General features: G+C 40.0%; 1 protein-coding gene across 3 annotated transcripts in view; it reads left to right on the plus strand.

Annotated features, from left to right (window-relative positions):
* The first annotated feature begins 7,910 nt into the window (after positions 1–7,910).
* The window catches only part of NCKAP5L (NCK associated protein 5 like), a 51,648-nt gene continuing 38,807 nt past the window's right edge, over positions 7,911–20,751 (plus strand). Inside the window, exons 1-2 of one of the 3 annotated variants that reach the window (XM_051963075.1) lie at positions 7,926–8,226; positions 20,661–20,736. Coding sequence is in view for 2 of the 3 variants with exons in the window: in XM_051963076.1 (XP_051819036.1) it covers positions 8,180–8,226 (47 nt within the window). In the remaining variant the exon portion in view is untranslated. Of the gene's footprint in view, positions 8,227–20,660; positions 20,737–20,751 lie in introns of all 3 variants that reach the window. The other 2 variants (XM_051963076.1, XM_051963074.1) reach the window with 2 other exon arrangements.

Genomic DNA, 20,751 nt, shown 5'->3' on the forward strand with positions numbered 1-20,751 from the left:
CTTTGTTACAACAGTTGGTTTATTGTGCAAGGGAGAGAGAATATATTTGATTTGTTCCTTTTCTAGCATTTTTAGTTGCAAGCCCAATTCATTGACCTTCTCTTTCTCTATTTTATGCAAGTAGGCCTCTAGGTTTATGAAATTTCCCCTTATTACCGCTTTGGCTACATCCCACATATTTTGGTATGACGTCTCATTATTGTCACTTTCTTGGGTGAAGTTATTATGTCTATGATTTGCTGTTTCACCCAATCATTCTTTAGTATGAGATTTAGTTTCCAATTATTTTTTGGTCTATTTTCCCCTGGCTTTTTGTTGAATGTAATTTTCATTGTATCGTGGTCTGAAAAGGATGCATTTACTATTTCTGCCTTACTGCATTTGAGTTTGAGATTTTTATGTCCTAATATATGGTCAGTTTTTGTACAGGTTCCGTGAACTCCTAAGAAGAAAGTGTACTCTTTTCTGTCTCCATTTAGTTTTCTCCAGAGATCTAAACTTTTCTAGTATTCTATTTACCTCTGACTTCTTTCTTATTTATTTTGTGATTTGATTTATCTAAATCTGAGAGTGCAAGGTTGAGATCTCCCACTATTATAGTTTTGCTGTCTATTTCTTCTTGCAGCTCACTTAATTTCTCTTTTAAGAATTTAGATGCTACACCACTTGGTGAATATATGTTTAATATTAATATTGTGTCATTATCTATGCTACCCTTTAGCAAAATATAGTGCCCTTCCTTATCTCTTAATTCGATCAATTTTTGCTTTTGATTGATCTGAGATGATGGTAGCTACCCCTACTTTTTTGACTTCACCTGAAACATAGTAGATTCTGCTCCAACCTTTTACCTTTACTCTGTATGTATTGCCCTGCTTCGGGTGTGTTTCCTGTAAACAGCATATTGTAGGATTCTGGCTTTTTATCCATTCTGCTAACCACTTCCTCTTTATGGGGGAGTTTACCCCGTTCACATTTATGGTTAAAATTACCAATTCTGTATTACTTGCCATCTTGTTAACCCCTGTTTATGCTTTTCTCCCTTATCCCCCTCCCCAGTATTAAACTTGTGAGCACCACTTGCTTCTCACAGCCCTCCCTTTTTCGTATCCCTCCCCTCCCCTTAGAGTTCCTCCCCCTGTCTTATTCCTTTTCCTCACAATTTCTGCATTCTCTTCCATTTAGCTTATTCCTTCCTTTTCACTTTTCCAGGAAGAATATATTTGGAAATGATTATGACCTAGAAACAAAAGATACCAATAAAAATAAAGGAATGTTTTTAAAAGAGATGTCTCGGACAACAGGAAACACTTAACTGGAAAGAAAGTAAAAGGTCAGCATTAGACATGAAAATTACAGTCATTCATATCTAGGTGGTAATTGAAATTGTAAGAGTGAGAGTAGATAAGGGAGAGCTTGAAAATACCATGGGACAGAGAGATCCATAACATGGAAGTATTTTATTGAATGGGTAAAAGCTCTTTTCCAACAGCAGGTGGAATTCCCTCTTAAATTCCTGAAAAATGACTGCCCCAGGGGAACTTTCTGCAATCACTGGATTGATCCAAATGGAGGTTTCAAAGAATCTGATTAGAGTATTCATTTTTATTCAGACTATTACTAGGTATGCAACCTAGAGAGTCACTGCATGTTGAATTGATAGATTCATTTTACAACCTGGCAGAGCAGATGGTGTATATAGTTCCAGTGATCAGGATTAGACAGTGGCCAGTCACTACTTTAGTTGGGATCTTTTATGTGCCCTATCTGCATAGTCTTCCATAAATTCCCTGCCTCCTACCAAGTAAACAAATTCAAAGATGAGGCTTGTTTATTGATGATAAAAAGTGCTGCTCTAAATACTTTTGTAGGTTGAATGTTTAATCTGTGCCTGGCATAGTGCTAAGCACTAGGGAAACGAAATGTGTTATGTTCCTGCTTTGGGCCTCTGCAAGAAAGTGCCCCAAGTTGCCTCTTTTTATAAGGAATTTGAAACTTATTATCTTGGCCAGGGGCTGGGGGAAGTTTGAATTCAAATCAGACGGAGATCTTTGAATTGAATAGAAATTTTCCAATTGACTGAATAGTCCTAGACTAATCTCCAATTCAATAGAGGTCGATAGAAATCTAGATCTCCAGCTCAGGCTAAGTAGGAGTAGTCCTGGACTCAACTAATCCCACCAAGATAACAGAATGAAATCACTTTATCTTGATTCCCTGGGGCAGGTCTTTCACAGAGGCAAGGAAATTTCTCAAGAGTTCCCCCCAAAGTTATAACAGTATTGGGGTACCCCCATTATGTATTGCTTTGAATGAAGTCCTATCAACTGTCATATATATTGCACTATATTTTCCCCATGGGACAGATTGTGATCTATACAGCAAAATATATATCTTCTTCAAACATTCAGGGCATTCCATTTTGTGTTTCTAGATACCACACATAGAGCAACATTTCACTTCAGAACTGACTTGGATATTATGTCCCATTGAAAAACCTACTGTAGTTCTATAGTCACCACTGGATAAACAAACTGAACTTCAGAGCATTCCCAAATCCTGAAATGACTCTGAAACTTCCTGAAGGGACACTAGATAAGCCACTATATCCTTTTTTTATAGCCTGATACATTACTGTTGTAAGTTTGGGAGTCTAATATTTAGGGAACATTCTCTTTCCACTTATGCCTAATTCCAGGCAAATAAACCAAGAGAACATCTTGCGTGCTAGACCTTCAAGGCTTGACACATGAAGTATCAGTAATAAACATCATACATGATCTATGTAATAGATCTCTGGAGCAATGGCCATACTTCATTCCAACCTCAGTTGTATGTACAACTGGAATAAATAATGTAGAATTATCTTATAATTACATTCAAACTCCATGGGTATTTTGCCCATACAGAAGCTGAAGTCTCAAAAAGGTCAGTGCTAGCAGTCCATAAGAGAAAAATCTATCAATAGCAATGAATAGAATGTTTATTATCACTCTATCCCCTTTTTACTGAAAGAGAAAGACATCAAAAATTCATCCATGTATTTAATTGCACTATGATGAACCACCTCTATTATCATTTGGCAATAGACCTAAGCATCAATTTGCTCATTTGCAAAATGGAATAACAATACTTCCACTTTATACCTCATATACCCCCTTTCTTTCTCTTTCTTTCTTTTTTTTTTCCTTTTTCTTTTTTAGAGGAAAGCTTATAGCAAAGTGATGATGACAGAAATGAGAAGTTCAAGTCTCATGACTTCTAATCTCCACCTGATATATTCCATACTCTTGTGAGCTGTGGAAATGATGGGAGAATATTGTCCTGACTTGGGAGGACCATGAGGTAAACACTTGAGAAGTCTCAGAGAAGCTCTTCTCTGAGAAAGACCTGCCCTAGGGAGTCAAGATAAGTAGTTTCATTCTGTTATCCTGGAGGACATCCCACATTGATAACACTCACTACTGATTACACCCTCTATTGAGTTGAAGATTAGTCTAGGACTACTCATTCAATTGGAAAACTTCCATTCAATTCGAAGATCTCCATCTGATTTCAACTCAAATTGCCCCTAGCCCCTAGCCAAGATAAAATGTTTCTCCTCCCTCATTTCTTTGCAGAGGGCCAAAAGCAGGAATCATGCCATGCCAAAGTACCTCTCCTTGGCATAGTTGCCTGCGATGACCCCCTGCCCACTAAGAAGACACTTTTTTCTCAGCATTAGCCCCTCTTTATCTCTCTGCCAGGATTTCTCTGCTAGACCTTTACTAGGACCTTGCCACTGAGGAAATTAGCCTCCTAGCAAAAGCTGACTTCTCAGTGCCAATAAACTTCTTTTTGCCAGTCTAACTTTTCAGGTTTGTAAATTCTTTTATGAAGGACCTGCCCTGACTAGAAGAGGTTCTCACAGTTGTCTGCCCTGCGCCAAACCTCATCAGAAACAGTGTGAAGTGGTGTCTACACTATCTAAATAGCGTCAAGCTCCTAGACAAGGAGTCCTGATTTTTTCCTGAGTCCTAGACCCCTTTGAGTGCCTGATGAAGTCTGGATTTCCCATTTAGAATAATATTTTTAAATGCATAAAATAAAATACATAAGATTACAAAGGTACTCAATCACATTGAAATATAGTGAAAAAAAAAAAAGACAAAAACAATTTCACAGATCCTAGATTAAGAATTCCTATCTAGACAATGAAGTGAGTAGTCTATTATATCAAGGAACCCTATCTGTTCAACTTATAGAAGTGAGTCAGTAGCTTCCTGAGATGGCATTTACCAATCGTCAACACAATGTCCCCATTTAAATAATGCCACCAAACTTGTCTGTTATTAACATCTTTCAGCTTCTTATAAAACTTCTCCCGATAGAAAAAGTCACTTAACTCTGCTGGCCTCAGTTTCCCCATCTATAAAATAAGCTGTTGAAGGAAATAGACAAAAGCTCCAGTATCTTGGCCAAGAAAACCCTAAATGGGACCGACCATGAAGAGTCCAGCACAACTAAAACAACTGAACAAAAACAATTTAAATATATTACTTCATTTTAATCTCACAATAGCCTTATTTATAGGTGAGAAAAGTCGAGTTTCCTGGCCCATGAATCTATTAAGTGTCCAAGGCAGAATTTGAACCTGCTTTCCAGACTCTGACTCCAGCATTTTATTGATTACAGTACCCTGTATATAAATAATAACAAACATCCTTATAAGAAGTTAAAAATTCAGGTATAGAAATATTGGCAATATGCTTGAAATTTCCAGTTATTTGGAAACATTCAAATATTATGAAAACAAGTTTTCACTATATATACATCATCAAATAAAGGTCAAAAATTTCAAACCAGTCACTGTTCAGCCTTGAAAAGAAATATGAGAAAGTTGATGGAGATACCATCTTGTGGCCTCCAATTTATCCTATACATAGCAACTATAATAACAGCCTTTCAATGTTTTCATCACTGTTTTCCTACAGAGACTCCTTGTTCCCCATCATTTAGACCCAGGCTTTTCAGCCTTCCTTTTATATTCTCAAACTTCACTACAAAAAAGAAATCATCCAAAAAACTATCAGATAATGGTTAAAAATACAGAAAAGTTGATCAATGGAATAGATTAGGATCCTAAGAACCAGAGGTGATGGAACATAATTGTAGTGTTTGATAAAGCCTCAAATTTTAAAACAAAGGCACAGACTATTTAACAAAATTTTTTGGGAAAACTTGAATGCTATCTGGAAGAAATTAATTCAGGCCATTATCTTAAATAAATAATAATAAAGTCCAAGCGATTGCAAGTTTTAGATATAAAGTTAAATCATGAATTTGAAAAGCAGGGAAGGAAATACATTTCATAGTTATGGATAAAGGATAAGTTCTAGACCAAAGAGGAGATAGAAAAGATCACAAGATTAAATGAACAATTGTGATTATATGGAATTGATATGTCTACACAAACTAAATCAATGCAGTAAAAATTAGGAGAGGAATAAATTCCCCTGGGGGAAAAAATCTTTGCAAGTCTAGTATCTAAGACTTTGGCAGTTTATTCAAATATATAAGAACAAAAGCTATGTCTACATGGAGTATTGACTGAAATTGAGTTTATATTTAAGCCATGATTTTTTATTAATGTTTGCTTCAGACACTCTGAATATACTTCTAAAAATGGATGTGACTAGGATTGTACCTATCCCCATCTTTCAAATCTGAGTGAAACTATTGCCAAGGGGAGTTTTGTGTTCTGTTTTTTCAGAGAAGATATCAACAAAAAGGTAAGCTCAAACCTAGTAAACATGTCCCTGAAGTGATTAGACAATGTAGTACAAGGTGAAATGTAAAATTCCTAATTAGCAGTTTTGTAAACTACTTTATGTCGTGATGATGTTTAAGTATTAGTCTCCAAACAGATTGATAACAATTTGTTCTTCAGTCATGTTTTATTCTTCTTGGCAAAGATACTGTAGTGGTTTACCATTTATTTCTCCAGGTAATCTCATTTTATAAATGAAGAGCTGAGGTAAATAGAGATGAAGTGTCCAAGGTCACATAGCTAGTGTCTGAGGAAGAATTTGAACTTAGATCTTCTCAACTTCAAATGAGAGCTCCTGCCAACTGTACTACCTACCTACCCTATATAATAACTAAGTCTTGAACTAAGTTACTGAATACTGTTTTAATTCAATCATATTTAGCATTTCTTGAATATGGAGGAATAAATTACCTATCCTATCCTATCCAGTGCCCCTTTACTCCTTACTTTTGGCCATCCTCTAGATGTGAGCCATAGATATAAATAAAATTATCACTAGTGGATTAGGACAGGAGTTGTAGTGAGCTAAAGAGAAAAAAACAGAAAAATAGATCTATCTAGGCCCCATAGAAATGAAATTGGTGAAAACTTCATGCCTAGTTACAGAATACTGGGTGGCTCTATACCCTAGTGGCCTAGTCCTTGGGTCCATAAATTTTAATTAAAAAAATTTTTTTTGAAAAATTTAAGAATTCTGACCTATGTTTATTTTTTAAAATATAGAACATGGACAAAGCTGTCTAGCTTTGTAACCAATGTGTTGAATTTAAATTTAAATTTTTTTTTCCTTGATTATCTCCCCCCCGCCCCCAGCTTTTTTTTTTGGAATCACTATCACTAATCCTTTCTGTCCTCCCCAACTTCACTACTACCACACACACACACACACACACATACACACACACAAGTAAAGAGAATTAAGGAACTTTTTTTGTGAGGGTTAGGGTCAGGGTTTAGTGGTGTGAGTCTAGATGATTGGAGAGGATGGAGCTGGGCATGGAGTCAGGAAGACCTGAGTATAAACCAGGCCATAGACACTTAGCTGTGACTCTGGGCAAGTCACTTAACCCCGTTTGCCTCAGTTTCCTTATCTGTAAAATGAGCTGGAGAAGGAAATGGCAATTCACTCTAGCATCTTTACCAAGAGAATCTGAAATGTGGTCACAAAGAGTAACAACATAATAAAGTTAAGATAGGATAGAAATCCTTTTCTATTCTTAGTATATGGAGGTGTTTGTTATTATAAGTTTACAAACAGAAGAATTAAAATTAAAATCCTGGGGAGGGGAGTGGGAATAATAATGTTAAAGCTAGAAGCAATTTTAGAAATCATTTAGTCCATTTCCTGTCTCCTTGCCAACAGTTCATATAAAATTTGTCAGAACATGGAAATGGTTGTAAATATCTATAGCATACATATTAACAAAAAAATAATAAAATCTTGGTAAAAGTAGGGCGGTAAGATATTTTTGTTTTGTTGCTGAGGCAATTGGGGTCACATAGCTAGGAAGTGTGTCTGAGGTCACATTTGAACTCAGGTCCTCCTGGCTTTAGGGTTATCCACTAGCGCCACCTAGTTGCCCCTATGGATGGTAAGACTCTTAATTTGTTACAGACGAAAAAAAATTTACAGATCATCTTAGAGATCCTATGTCCTGGCCTGGACCAACATTTCATAGCAAAATTTTCTTTTACTGTTCTTAGTATACGGGAATATTTGTTGGCATTTGTCGTATTCAAAATTAACAGAAAATTAAATTTACGATGGTACAATAGCGCACTAGTACGAGAACATCCAGTCCCTGGCTGTCTGAAACCGTTAGGAGGGAGAGGAAGGCGAGGGCATACAGGCTAAGGAGCACCCTCTTCCGCATTTACATCACACCCATACAGGTATAAAGTCATATTGCAGATACAAACACTTTCGCTGACAGACACGTGCACACAGGTGTGCACCGTCTCGCGCCCAAAGGAGGGTGTGAGGCTCACCCAGTCCTCACCCCGCCCTGTCTCAAGGCCACCAATCCCAGCACGGAAAAGGTGGATCAGATCGTCCGGTTAGGATAACCGGCAGTGTCTCCCAGACTGGGCGGAAACGGCGCACGCGGCTCGGGGTGGGGGTGTGAGAGGAGAGTCCAATTCGGGCCGGGGACCACTGGCAGAGGCGAGGGGCGGGGCCCGAGTTCTAGGGGCGCGATGATTGGCTGAGCGAGCGGGCGAGGGCGAGGCCTGGACGAGATGGGGCGGAACCAGAAGGCCTCTTCAAAGCCCTGACATCAGGCAGCGGCCCGAACCTTGCCTTCCTCCGCCCCTCGTTCCCGGGCCGTTGCCTCAGCCGCAGCCTCAGCCGCAGCCGCAGCCGTACCTGCCATGGACCCAGTGGATCCGGCCCGGCCCGGCCCCGGCCAGAGCCCTCGGTAAGTCTTGGCCACGCGCGGATCTTACTAGGAAAAGCGGGGGCAGCCCCGGCCCAGGAAGGTTAACGCTTTCGTAGCAGCGCGGCCTTCCGTCCAGACGGACTCCCCTACCCCACCCCAGCCTCCTCCCTCCTCCCTCCTCCCTGGGGGCACTCCCGCCCGCGGCTTGGTCCATTCAGCGTGCCCCACCCCCGCCATCTCCGCGCACGCTCCGTGTCCCCGGAAGGAAAACTGGAGGGGCAGAGGGGCGTTCCGGGGCCGGTCCCTTCCCAGTGCCTGAGTCCCTGACCTTGTCCCATTCCCTCTACTTCCCTTCCCTCAGCTTCGTAGTCCGCCACCCCATTCCGGTCCCCACGGTGAAGGGACAGAATTCCTCCAGTGCTCAGAACTCTCTGCGGATAGGGTGGAATAAAAGGAGTATGGAGGATGAAGAAAATGCTGAATGGGGGTGGGTTACGCAGGAAGTGGGGCCTAGGCACCCCCTTCACCGAAGTCGGCCCGGGCTCTTGGCTTAGGGGGCCACAAAAATGCGGGAAATGCGACTGTGCCTGCCACTGAGTGCGGCGCTGGGGATTGACCCTCCACTCCACCTCAGCCTTTTCCTTTATGTTCTAAGATCCAGACCCCCCACCCTCACCGAGACCCACACTCCCCTATCCCCGGCTCACTGCCTCCATCGCTGCCTCCTCAGTCAGCTCCCATAGCAACCCTGGGGCCGCACTGAGGGTCAAATAAGTGAGCATTCCCTAGGGACCAGTTTGAGAAATGTCCTCTAGGCTGAGAGAGGGAATTGAGGTTGATGGGGTTATCAACAGAGACCTTCTATGACAACTCCTCCCAACAACGATAAAGACCTTCCTATAATTTGTAACCTTGAGGAAAAATAACTAGGGTCCACAGACTGTTCTGCAGTCTCTCCTCAGCTTGTGCTGTGCCAGCCAGTTGGAGAAAACCCTAGCCTTCTGAGAAATCTGTCAAGGAGGGATTGAAAAAAATTCACCACTATTCAAGCTCTTCCTCATCCTCGGCTGATGGGATTCTGGACTCAGAAGAACTCCATATCCTTGCCCCAGCAGATGCTTATTTGCAGATGAGCCCTGTTTTCAAAACAGGTGGACCAACGGTGAGGTGACCTTGGTCCTTTGAGCATCCCTTATCTACTCTTAAGGCAGCAGAGGGAGAGGACCAGGAGAATAAGTTGAACTTCAAGGAGGTCATTGTCCCAAAAATGTAGCCAGCTCCAAAATGTAGCAGGATGAAGCTGATGGCACTCTGGGAAGGAAGAAAATCTGGGGCTGAGACTTCAAGGAGGTCATTGTCCCAAAAATGTAGCCAGCTCCAAAATGTAGCAGGATGAAGCTGGTGGCACTCTGGGAAGGAAGAAAATCTGGGGCTGAGACTTCAAGGAGGTCATTGTCCCAAAAATGTAGCCAGCTCCAAAATGTAGCAGGATGAAGCTGGTGGCACTCTGGGAAGGAAGAAAATCTGGGGCTGAGACTTCAAGGAGGTCATTGTCCCAAAAATGTAGCCAGCTCCAAAATGTAGCAGGATGAAGCTGGTGGCACTCTGGGAAGGAAGAAAGCCTGGGGCTGAGACTTGACAGGCATCCTGGGACTTCAGCCAGTATCTCCGTTTAAATGTCTAAATTTACTTGTGACTTGGTTTGAAGTCTTAGGCTGAGAAACCATCGAGGGGGAGGTCAAGGAAGAGGTTGCAGCTGATACTTTCCCCTTCTCCTTCATTTGCCACAGGACTGGCAAAGTCTGCAGGAGGATGGCCCTTGCTGAGATTCCTTGGCTTTTCTAGTATTTGAGTTGGTCCCTTAAGTTGGGATTAAGAAGGGAGGAGAGCAGTGAAGTAGGCAGATTCCCAGGAGACAGTTTGGGGTTCAGCTGTTTGGACTTGTTTTAATATCTGAGCCAGGGAAAAATCTCATCCATTCCTTCACAAGAAGACAGTAAGGTGGGGGAAGTGCCATCCTGCACTACCCCCTTTTAGGAACTCTTAACTGAAGTTGCTTCTTCCCCCTCTGCTTCCCCATCCCCCGGTTTCACTTCTTCAGACCTGGTTTACCTTATCTTCCTGATTGTAAGCCTCCTACCTCTTTATTCATGAACTACTCCCCCCAGCCCCACCTTTTTTTTTTCCCTGGCCACAGGATTTTCTCTGCAGTCTGGCTCTCCAGGTTGGAACTTGTTCTTCTCCCTTGGAGCTAGAGGCCCCTCTATTTTTCTTTTTATCCTTGATTTCCCAGATGCTACTGGGAACATTGGAGGTTAGAAGTACTGGGAACCATCACAGTTTGTATGTACTGTCGTTTCTCTCTTCTATTCACTTGACACAGTGGAGATTTGAGTTTCAGCACAGTTGCTCTATATGGTTATATTTCTAGTAGATGATACATATGAAGGAGAATGTCTTAGTGTCCTATCCTGAGTTTTGGTATAGATTGTGTCACCTCCCAGAATAAAAGCAGATTGTCAAAAGTCATTTGCACTGATATGCATCCCTCCCTGAAACACCCTAGATGAAGTTGAATTATCCACTAAAGGATAGACCATATATGTCACTTCTTCAAGATAGATTGCTTTGGGCCCAGTTTTATCTTAAAGATGGGGGTGGCCTTGTCTAAGAGATGGTAGAGGCATGAATTGATCTCCTAATTCAGGGGATTTTTATCTGGATTCCTCAGATATTGCCTCCTTTCTCAAGGAGTCTATGAATGGATTTTAGTGGATCCAGGAACTTGATTGGGGAAAAAAAATTACATTATTATTTCTATGTATTGTTTTATTTCATACATTTAGAAATGTTATTTCAAGGAAAGAGCTAATAGACATCAATCAAATTGCCAAAGGGGTCTATTGATACCAAAAAAGAGCCAAGAATCCTTATTTTAAAAGAAGACCACCTAATATCTTTGTGGTGATCCTATTGCTCCCATCTGTCATTTTCTATAGCAGCTATATCTTCCCTGACACCAAAGAGTATCTTGAACTTACTAACCATATTAATGAATTGATTGGATTAGATTTCTTTCAAATTTAGGATTTGTTTTGAAACTGTCACATACAAATTCATTCAAATAATCATCCCACTATATTAAAATAACAGAATCTTGGAATGTAAAAACTAGAAGAGATCTCAAAAGATCAGTCCAGTTTTTCATTTCACAAATGAGGAGACTGAGGCCCTGTGAAGCATCTTGGCATAAAATAGGCAGAGGAGTGAGATCTGGTTCAAATCCCAGTTCTTTCTAGACCATGATAATGCTGGGCAAATGATTTTACTTTATCGGGCCTCATTTCTTCATCCATAAATGACAATATGAATGACTATTTCTTAACTTACAAAGCAGAAGGGATTTTGTAAACCTTAAAACACCGTATAAATGTATATTTTTATTTTTGCTTAAGATCACTTAAGTGGTTGAGACAGAATACTAGACGTGAATTTCTCAATTCCCACCCAGTGTCTTTTCCACTATAACACATTGATTAGCTCATGTGAAAAGGTCCAGCTGACTGGGGGATAGGATTTGAGAGAGGCATAGGCAGGATGTGAAATAGCTGATGATCTTGATTGGGGTTGGGTGCTTCCTTTGGAGCCTCTTATCAGATCTATGATATATCTAAGGTCATGTCTAGGAGAAGCACTCAAAAGCCTTAAAATAGGGGAATCTTAAATCCAAACCTGTTCTTGAAGAACTGGTGAAAACTCCTATTTATTGCTTATTCCCAAGCCTTTTGATTTTTTTATTCCTGTCATTTCTATGAGTCTTTCTGTGCAATGCCTATCTGTGGGGCTGGACTGGATTACCATTGGTAAGGAGGAGAAGAACTAATGTTCTTAGGTGCCTTCATTTTTTTTTATGCTTACCCTGGCATTTTTAGTATGGCAGCAGGACAAAGACAAGCTTTTGTCCCATGCTTCATTGAATGAACAGGTAGGCCTTGCCACTGTATAGAATTCCTGTTTAAAAGATATGAAAGTGGAAGCCTTGGGGCAGTGAGAAAAGAGAACTGTAATATGGAGATGGACAAATTAAGAGCTAGAATTGGGATGAATCCTATCTTTTGTTGACCCAAAGGTATAAGGTAGCAATGTTTTTAGTATAAACATTGATAGAGTTGACATTGATAAGAGTACTTCCCCTGAATTATTTCAGGGATCTTGCTGTCTAATGGCTTTAGCTAATCAGAAGACAAGATTTCGTGAGTTTTGAAAGGGGTACTCAGAAGTCAAATCCTTGTTTTACCATTTTATGTAACTCTGACTCCTTAGCCAGGGCAGGGAAAAGGGCCTAGTAGCTGCCATCTTCAACAGTGAATGAGATAGGATACCATCCCTTCCCTAATACCCAATAAAACTCGAAGGGCAATTTGATCATTCAGTCCTCAAGTGATGTGAGACTCAGAAGACAATATTTTGGAGGTCCTGAGTTCAGTAATGGAAGATTTTTTTTTCTTTTGCCTCAGTTTCCCTGCATGTGCCAGTGAGTTAATAACATGCCATCATAAGGGTGTAACTTCATCCACTAATTACCTTTGCCCAGCCCTGGGAGTTATACAGATGAAAGAATTTGTGGAGACCAAGTTGTTATTAAGGGGAATTATCACTGATGTTATTACAATTTCAGAAAAACCATGCTTCTACAGCAATGAAAAAAGCCATGCCAGGTTTGAATTAATTCTCTTACCATCACCACCCATCTCTCTTTGCACATTGTTTTAAAAAAAAAAAAACCTTGTTGGGTTAAAAAAAACACCTGCTCATTAGGTGTTTAATTAGTGACTATTTCCTACAGTTCTGCCTCTCATTCCATCTTGTCTTTCAGTTCTCCCATTTCCCATACCTTGATGCCCAATCTAAAATTGTTAAGTGGCTCACATTCTGGATTCTAGAATTAGGGGGAGGTGGGGAATGGGAAAGAGCACAATAGGATTTTTCTGGGCTTTGATTGGGGGCCCCTCCAACTCTTGGGGTGTGGCTCTGTAGTTACTTAGTGGTGGAGGTTCCCAGGGTCTGAATCACCATAGCTCTAGGCTGGGCTTGATGTGGGGGATATAATTGGCCCTTTGGTATGGGGATCTGTTGAAACACCCTCCACACTGACTGAAGCACCCCAGGTACCTCTGGGAGCCAGTGCTTTTCCAACTCTCCCTCACTCCCACTTCCTGGGCAACTCAACATCACCATTTTCAGCCACTTTTGCCAATTTCCAGCTTTCTACCTCTAATCCAGAGTTTTTTTCTCACAGGCTAATAGAAGTTTGGAGACAGAAATTGTCCTGATCACTTCCTAAACAGATCATTGGTTAGTCTAGCCCTTCAAAGATAATTTCATAGTCTTTCTCAGTATGAGATAACCTGTCTTCACACACACACACACACACACACACACACACACACACACACACCTGCCCTCACTCCACCTCCCTATCCCACTCCCCAACTGAGAAGATCATCTCCATTTCTAAATAAAGGAAATGCTTTAACCTCTTACTAGGCTGACTCCCCCTCATGTCCTCTTCTGCCTCTCCCTGCTGGGATCTCATGTGAAACAACTGCTCATATTCCCCCTTTAAATGCCTACAACTCAGCTATTGGACCCCAAGCTATTGACTATCCACATAGAATAAGAGAATCAGTGCAAGTCAATCTTGGACCTCTTGTCCAGCCACCTCTCAGAGACATCTAAACTTGGGGTCACCTGAGGACCTGGGAGAAGCTGTGAACAACTACAAAAATGCTAGTAGGTTTGAATTTGCCTTAGTCCCTTCTTTCCTGGCAGGAAAGGCAGAATTTGTTCTGTGCCCCAGCCCTAGTTTGAAAGTGCAGGGTTGTGTGGAAGGAAAAATTTAAAAGGATATAAGATTTTCTTTGGAAACCTCTCTCACTTGATGAAAACATTCTACAAGTGCTTCTTGGCTTTGGGAATAATATTTATGTCAAGGACCAAAAACTGGAAACTAAATGTTGGGAAAAGAGAAATTTAAGGAAGCCTATTATGTTGGGCATCCTCAAGAAAAGGACCCTTAAATCCTTCAAATGATACATCCCCACTTTTATCATGAATACTGAACCATAACAAGTCTTTGGTTACACTGCCTTAGGCACTAAATCCCTTGTGGATATTGCCTGAAGGATGTGGAAGCTGATGTCTGTGTTTGGGCAGAGTCAGTTATTTCTTCCATTCAATGTATGGATCTGCCAGGTTACATAGTACTTTGTACCCCAGCCCTGGGCCTAGTTCTCAAAGTCTAAGCTTTCCCTTCAATTATAGATTGGAGCTGGTGAAGAGGGTGGAGGATAATTAGTTTGTGGCCCTTTGTTTCCTTTGTAAAAGATACCTCACTTCTTGTCCCCAGGATAAGAAGTACAAAGCTTTGCCTTTCTGTCCCTTATTCTCTTTTGTTTTTGTTTTTCTTAGGAAGTAGGTAAGTGGAGAAGAGAGAATCCATCAAATAATAGGCATAGGCCTATTACAATAAGGTATAACATATATGATACCTTAAGGTATGCAAAGTACTTAACATATGTTCTCATTAAATCCTCAAAACAACCATATGTAATTGGTGCTATTCTAATTCTTATTTTAATAACATAGAACCTGTCTCAGAAAGGTGACAGGATTTGCAGCATAATAAAATGCTGGACTTGGGATCAGGAATACCTGGATTCAAGTCATATCTCAGCCATTTACTAGATGTGTAACTTGTCAGTTTACCTCTGTTCTCTGAGCTTGTTTTTCTCATCTATAAAATGAGGGGTTTGGCTTTGGTGGTCTCTGAAATACCTTCCAACACTACATCTTTGAATCTAAGACTTGGTCGGGACTACACAGTTAAAGGTGTCTGAGGTAGGATATGAACCTGGGAGCTTCTTAACTACATCTGTCTCTGTTATACCACACTACCTCTGAGGCCCAGATCTTAAACGGATTGCTAATCTGTTCTTCAACTCCAGTACTTCCCAGTGAGGGGATTCTGAACTTTAGAATACTGTCTTTATAGGAATTGCAAAGCCTTTTCAGGTAATATCTTTTCATATTAATTGCATTGATTTTATTTGTGTATCGTTTTTTAGTTTTATATAATATCAGAATTGTCTCTTTTATGTTCTGTGGTCTTCTCTGTTTCGTATTTGGTCATGAACTCATTCTCTATTCAGAGTTGCAGAAGCTATTTCTTTTCTTGTTCCTTATCTGTTTATGTTGTGATAGTTTATATCTAAGTCATATGTCCATTAGGAGCTTATATTGGCAAAAGATATGAAGTGTTTGTTGTTGTTCAATTTTTCAGTCATGTGGAACTCGCCCTATGGACCATATTGCCCATGCAATTTTCTTGGCAAATGCTGGAGTAGTTTGCCATCTCCTCTGCCAGTGAATTAAGGCAATCAGGGTTTAAGTGACATGTCCAGGGCCACATAGCTAAGGAAATGTCTGAAACTGAATTTAAATTCCGATCTTCCTGACTTGTGAATTCATTTCATTAACTACTGACTGATTTGGTCTAAGCCTAATTTCTGCCAAATTGCTGTCTAATTTTCCCAGTAGTTTTTGTTAAATAATGAGTCCAGTAGTTGGATATTTTTGAATTTATCAAATCAAATCATACGTTCATTTCCTTTTGAATGTAACATACCTAATCTGTTCTGCTATTTTCTTTTCTGTATTTTAACCTAGTACCAAATAGTTTTCATAATTACTGTTTTCCATGTATGATTTGGGATCTGATACTGCCAGGTTGCTTTCCTTTTAAATTTTTCTGTTATTTCTTTTGAGATTTTAGACATCCCCCCCAAAAAAAAAAATGAATTTTATTATTTTTCTTTCTAGTTCTGTAAATTTAATCTAGGAAACAAAAAAATTTTTATCATGTCAGCATGGCCCAAATTTAAGATTAAGATCTCCAATTATTTAGGTTTCTGTTTCATAGAGTTTTGTAGTTGTGTTCATATAATTCCCATGTGTGCCTTGGTAGGTGGACTCCCAAATATTTTATATATTCTACATTTTTTTAGTGGAATTTTTCAGTCTCTTCCTGCTGTGATTTGATTTGTGTGGGTTTATCTTATGTCCTGCTCTTTGCTGCAATTATTGTTTCAAACCAGACATGACCTCATTCATCTTCACCATGGCCTGATGAGGGAACTGTGACCCAGAGAGGTTTCTGGTCCCCAGCTAGTGGACAGAAGTGAGCCTGAAGTGGGGCTTGAGGGAATTCCATGGTTACTCTTTTCCCTTCCTCTTTTGGGGATAGCAGACCATATGGGCAGATCGTCAGCATTTTGGTCCATGCCACGCCCTGCCAGTTGGTCCTTGAGGACTCAGATCAGGATGGGAGTTGCTCAAGCACAGATGAATGCCCTGCATGCCAGAACCTGTTCTCTTGGCATCCATGGGTTACCCTGGGACTTTGAATTAGGAAATTTAGAAAATGTATGAGAGTCAAGCACCTATTTGTGAGTCTGACTAGGACACATTTCTGAAGTTGATAAGGAGAAACTGCTTTCCTGTTTTATCCTGCTTTTTCTTGGTCCTTCATATGTAACCCATAGAATTTTTTTCTCTCCTGTGTTTTAGAGCAGTTAGAGGCCAGTCCATTATCAGATCTACTGCTCTCCTATATGCAAACTTTGTTCCAAAGGATCAGAAGTGAATCTTGACTTATGCCTCGAAGGTTGAAAAGATGTTGACTTCCTCGATCTTCTGGGATTGAAGGTTGTAGCAAGGAGATATAGGACGGGAAGATAGGTAGATTTACAATGTTCATGGACCAGGGAGGGGGAAAAATTTCTAGATAAAGTTGGATTAGCTCAGAGAAGACTATGCTAAAGCCTATAATAGTTGCAAGTTTCCTCAAGGTCATAACCCCTGTAGGATCTTGCTCCTTCACCCCTTGCACCTTACTGAATTTGAACATTAGTACAGGTAGAGTTGGGAGAGAGATTGTGTGAGACTTCCAGCCTCTTCATCCTTACATGTAGGCCCTTTAAGGAATAGATATTAATCCTCAGTCTATTATATATTCTCACTCACACTGCCCCCCTTTCCCCCTTCAATAATTCCAACTCTGAATATTGAGTTCTCTATTAGTTCGTGTTTATAAATAGCCTATTATGTGACCCTGGAAGGGGACTCTGGTAGACTATACCAAAAAATATTATTCTAAACATTAATATATGTAGGGAGGAATCAAGATTAACTCCACCCAACCTGAAACAATTATCTTCCTATTAGTATAAAAGGAACACAAGGAATAGAGATTAGTATGGACCTTGAGAATGAGGACTGGATTGAGAAATGCAGAGATGAAAGATGGAAATAACATCAGAATGAGTATGGTCTATGCAGACCACAGTGTAAAGTCCTGGCCCATTCTGCCCCTGAAATCTGAATAAAAGTCAGCAGGAGCCCTGGACTTAAGAGTCTGCAAAACCCCTAATGTGTAACCCTATAAATAAATCCATTGTGTTGGTGTTCCATTCCCTTCCCCATTATAGCTGCTATTTTTGAAATAGCATGTGATGTGCTAAAGCTGGGGAATCCTGCATGTTTTGGGGGAAGGAAGTATTCATCTGATATCCTGGAGCCTCAGGGAAGCATACATAATTGGTAGTGGGCTATGGAAAAAGTTTCTGCCCTTTATTGTCTGTGTACACTGGATTCATCTCAGAGATCCAGACAAGATCACTAATGTATAAACTCCAACTTTCCCAGCAGAGGGGTGTGTGTGTGTGTGTGTGTGTGCACGTGTGTGCGAGTGTATGTGTTTGTACAAGGAGATTCAGAGGGGATTGTAGCCAGTCCTCCCAATGCTCCAGAGCAGATATGTCTTCTCACAATCAGAAGAAAAGGACTATTAAATGGTACTAGTTGTCAGGAAAACAGAGTGGGGGAATTAAGTTGTCTGAATTCTTTTTCCCTTATTCACGGTTTTGATTTAGGATGAATTTCCCAAAATATCTGGTTCCAGACTAAGGATGCAGCTTCAGTAATGAGGCCTTAATCATCCTTTTAGTCTCTAGAATTCTCAAGCTCTTACCTTGACTAATACTTGGAACCAGTCACAATCCTGTCTCCTTTCCCTTTTCTTTTTTTTTCTTTTTTTGGCTGAGGCAGTTGAGGTTAAGTGACTTGCGCAGGGTCACACAGCTAGGAAGTGTTAAATGTCTGAGACCAGATTTGAACTCAGGTCCTCCTGACTTCAGGGCTGGTGCTCTATCCACTGTGCCACCTAGCTACCCTACAGGTACCCATTTCTACTCCATTGTGTGCACAGTTTTAAAAGGGACTAGATAAGTCCAGAGAAAATTTTTTGGGTGAGAGTTCTATACCCAAAAATCTTGAATGTATGAGGGAAAGGAAAGTGAGATTGGCTCCAGGTCATTGTAGCATGGCATAGAGATTTTAAGTTCAGATCACATCTCAGAGACTGACTGGCTGTATGGCTCTGTTTTAACTCTGTAGGCTTCAGTTTTCCTATCTATAAAATAGGGATAATAGCAGTCACTGTCTACCAATTGTTGTGAGAATCAAGTGACAGTTGATGTAAAGCACTTTATAAGACCTTTACAGTGTTCAAGACATGTTACAGCTATCGCTGTCATTTCCTCAGTTTTACCATCTGGTTTGTGGATCTGTCAGATTAGGACTTAGTGGGTTCCATATACCAGGAAAAAAGGCATCCCCTGATTGTCGAGAGAGAAAATATTTTCTTCTAAAAGAGACTACTTGTATGCATTCAAATGTAAATGCTCTGATCCTCATGTTGTTTAAAAGGAAGTTGGGAGGTATGACTGAGGTGTTGGTTCTTCTCCCTCCTTGCACACTAGAAACTGGATGGACATTGGGACTGAAAATAGTTCCTGTAAGGTATCATTATCATCCTTTTACAGTATAACAGGATCTGAATGAAGTTGGCTTTATAGCAACAATCACCTAGAGTCAAGTGAGGAGTGGTCTCATCCCTCACAAGGACATCTACCTCCTCCTTCCTATAGTTATTTCTTTGCCTTTTGGAAAACAAGATTTTTTTTGTGTCTTACACATTTTTTTGTGGACTTAAAAGGAAAGTAAGTATGTTGTAAGTTTTCATTAATATTTGCTGGGTGAGTGAATGAAAAAGGCTTCTGACTTATCCATTCTGACTCCAAATTCATTCATTATTATTCACACTATACCATTCTATCTTTTCATAACTAAGAAGATTTAATAGGGTAGAGAGGAAAGATGGAAAAATCCAGGAGGAAAACCCAATTTATAAATCAAACCCAGGGAAGAACAGAAAACCCTTCCCCACCTTGTTTTCCTCAAATTTTCAAAGATTCTATTTTAGGGGCTTTCACATTTCTACATATATAATTTGATGGTGTCATGAACAAACTAAGTTATATATAATATGTTTTTTGTCCCTAAAATAACAGATTGACTTTCTAAAGAGTGTTTTTAAATTGCATGCTTCCCTTTTACACAAAATTTTCATTTTGTTCCCCACAAATGACTATTGCAGGGAAGATGTAGGGAACCTTAGAGGTCATTTAGTCAATCCTCTTAGTTTACAAATTAAGAAATTGGCCCAAAGAAATAACTGAATTGCCTCAAGTCAAGTAAATAGTAAATGGCTAAGCTGCCTTTGAAGTGAATTCCTTTGTTTTCAGACAATATAGTTGTATTTTCAGAGTTTGTGATTTTTTTACTATAATCCTGTTTTTATTTTTTTAAACTACTGCTCAGATATAAATCAGACTAAATGACCTTTAAAGTTCCTTATACCCTGAGATAGTGTATAATGACTTACAATTTTTTTTTTTTAAGTACTGCATGTTTTTGTAGGGGAAAGGGAAGCCATTAAGACCCAAAAAATAAACTGGGTGAGTCAGATAACTCTGACTTAAAGTTTAACTTGCAGCATGCTGGCTAGACTGGGTTATTAGCAATGTTGATACTTAGAGGTTAGTTGAGAAAAAAGTAAAGACAAGGAAAAAACCCAATTAGGCAAATGAAGACAAAGCAAGAATTTTGCTTTAAAAAAGATTTTGGAGGCTTTATTGGGGAATTGGCTCCTGAGATTATTGATTATCTAGCTGACCTTTGTTGATCAGCAAAGGACTAGATGAAAGAACTAGTTAGTCACCCCTGGAGCTTATTGAAGTCCAAGAAAGTAGATGAGTATATAAGAGTTGGAATCATAACTGGGAAGAACAATTACAAAATAACCAAAAGTGAATGTTACAAAATTTTAAAGAATCAGCATGGCCCTAAAGAAGAGAGGTGAAAAGACTTCTCTTCAACTCCTTGGTAAACATGTGAGGTCTTTAGGTATAATATACTGCACATATTTTCAGACTTTTCCAGTGTTTTGATTGGTTTGCCCCAGAAAAAGTGACTAATCTCTGTCTCCATGACACTGTGCTTTCCCATTCCAGGCCTGGTGACTGACAGAAGGTGACCACTGTAGCAATTGTAGTTGTGATATCTTCAAATTGCTGAGCTGAGAGAGAGGTAAGGGCTTCAATC

The sequence above is a fragment of the Antechinus flavipes genome, chromosome 5 (assembly GCF_016432865.1).
Source record: "Antechinus flavipes isolate AdamAnt ecotype Samford, QLD, Australia chromosome 5, AdamAnt_v2, whole genome shotgun sequence".
In the NCBI taxonomy this organism is placed as follows: domain Eukaryota; kingdom Metazoa; phylum Chordata; class Mammalia; order Dasyuromorphia; family Dasyuridae; genus Antechinus; species Antechinus flavipes.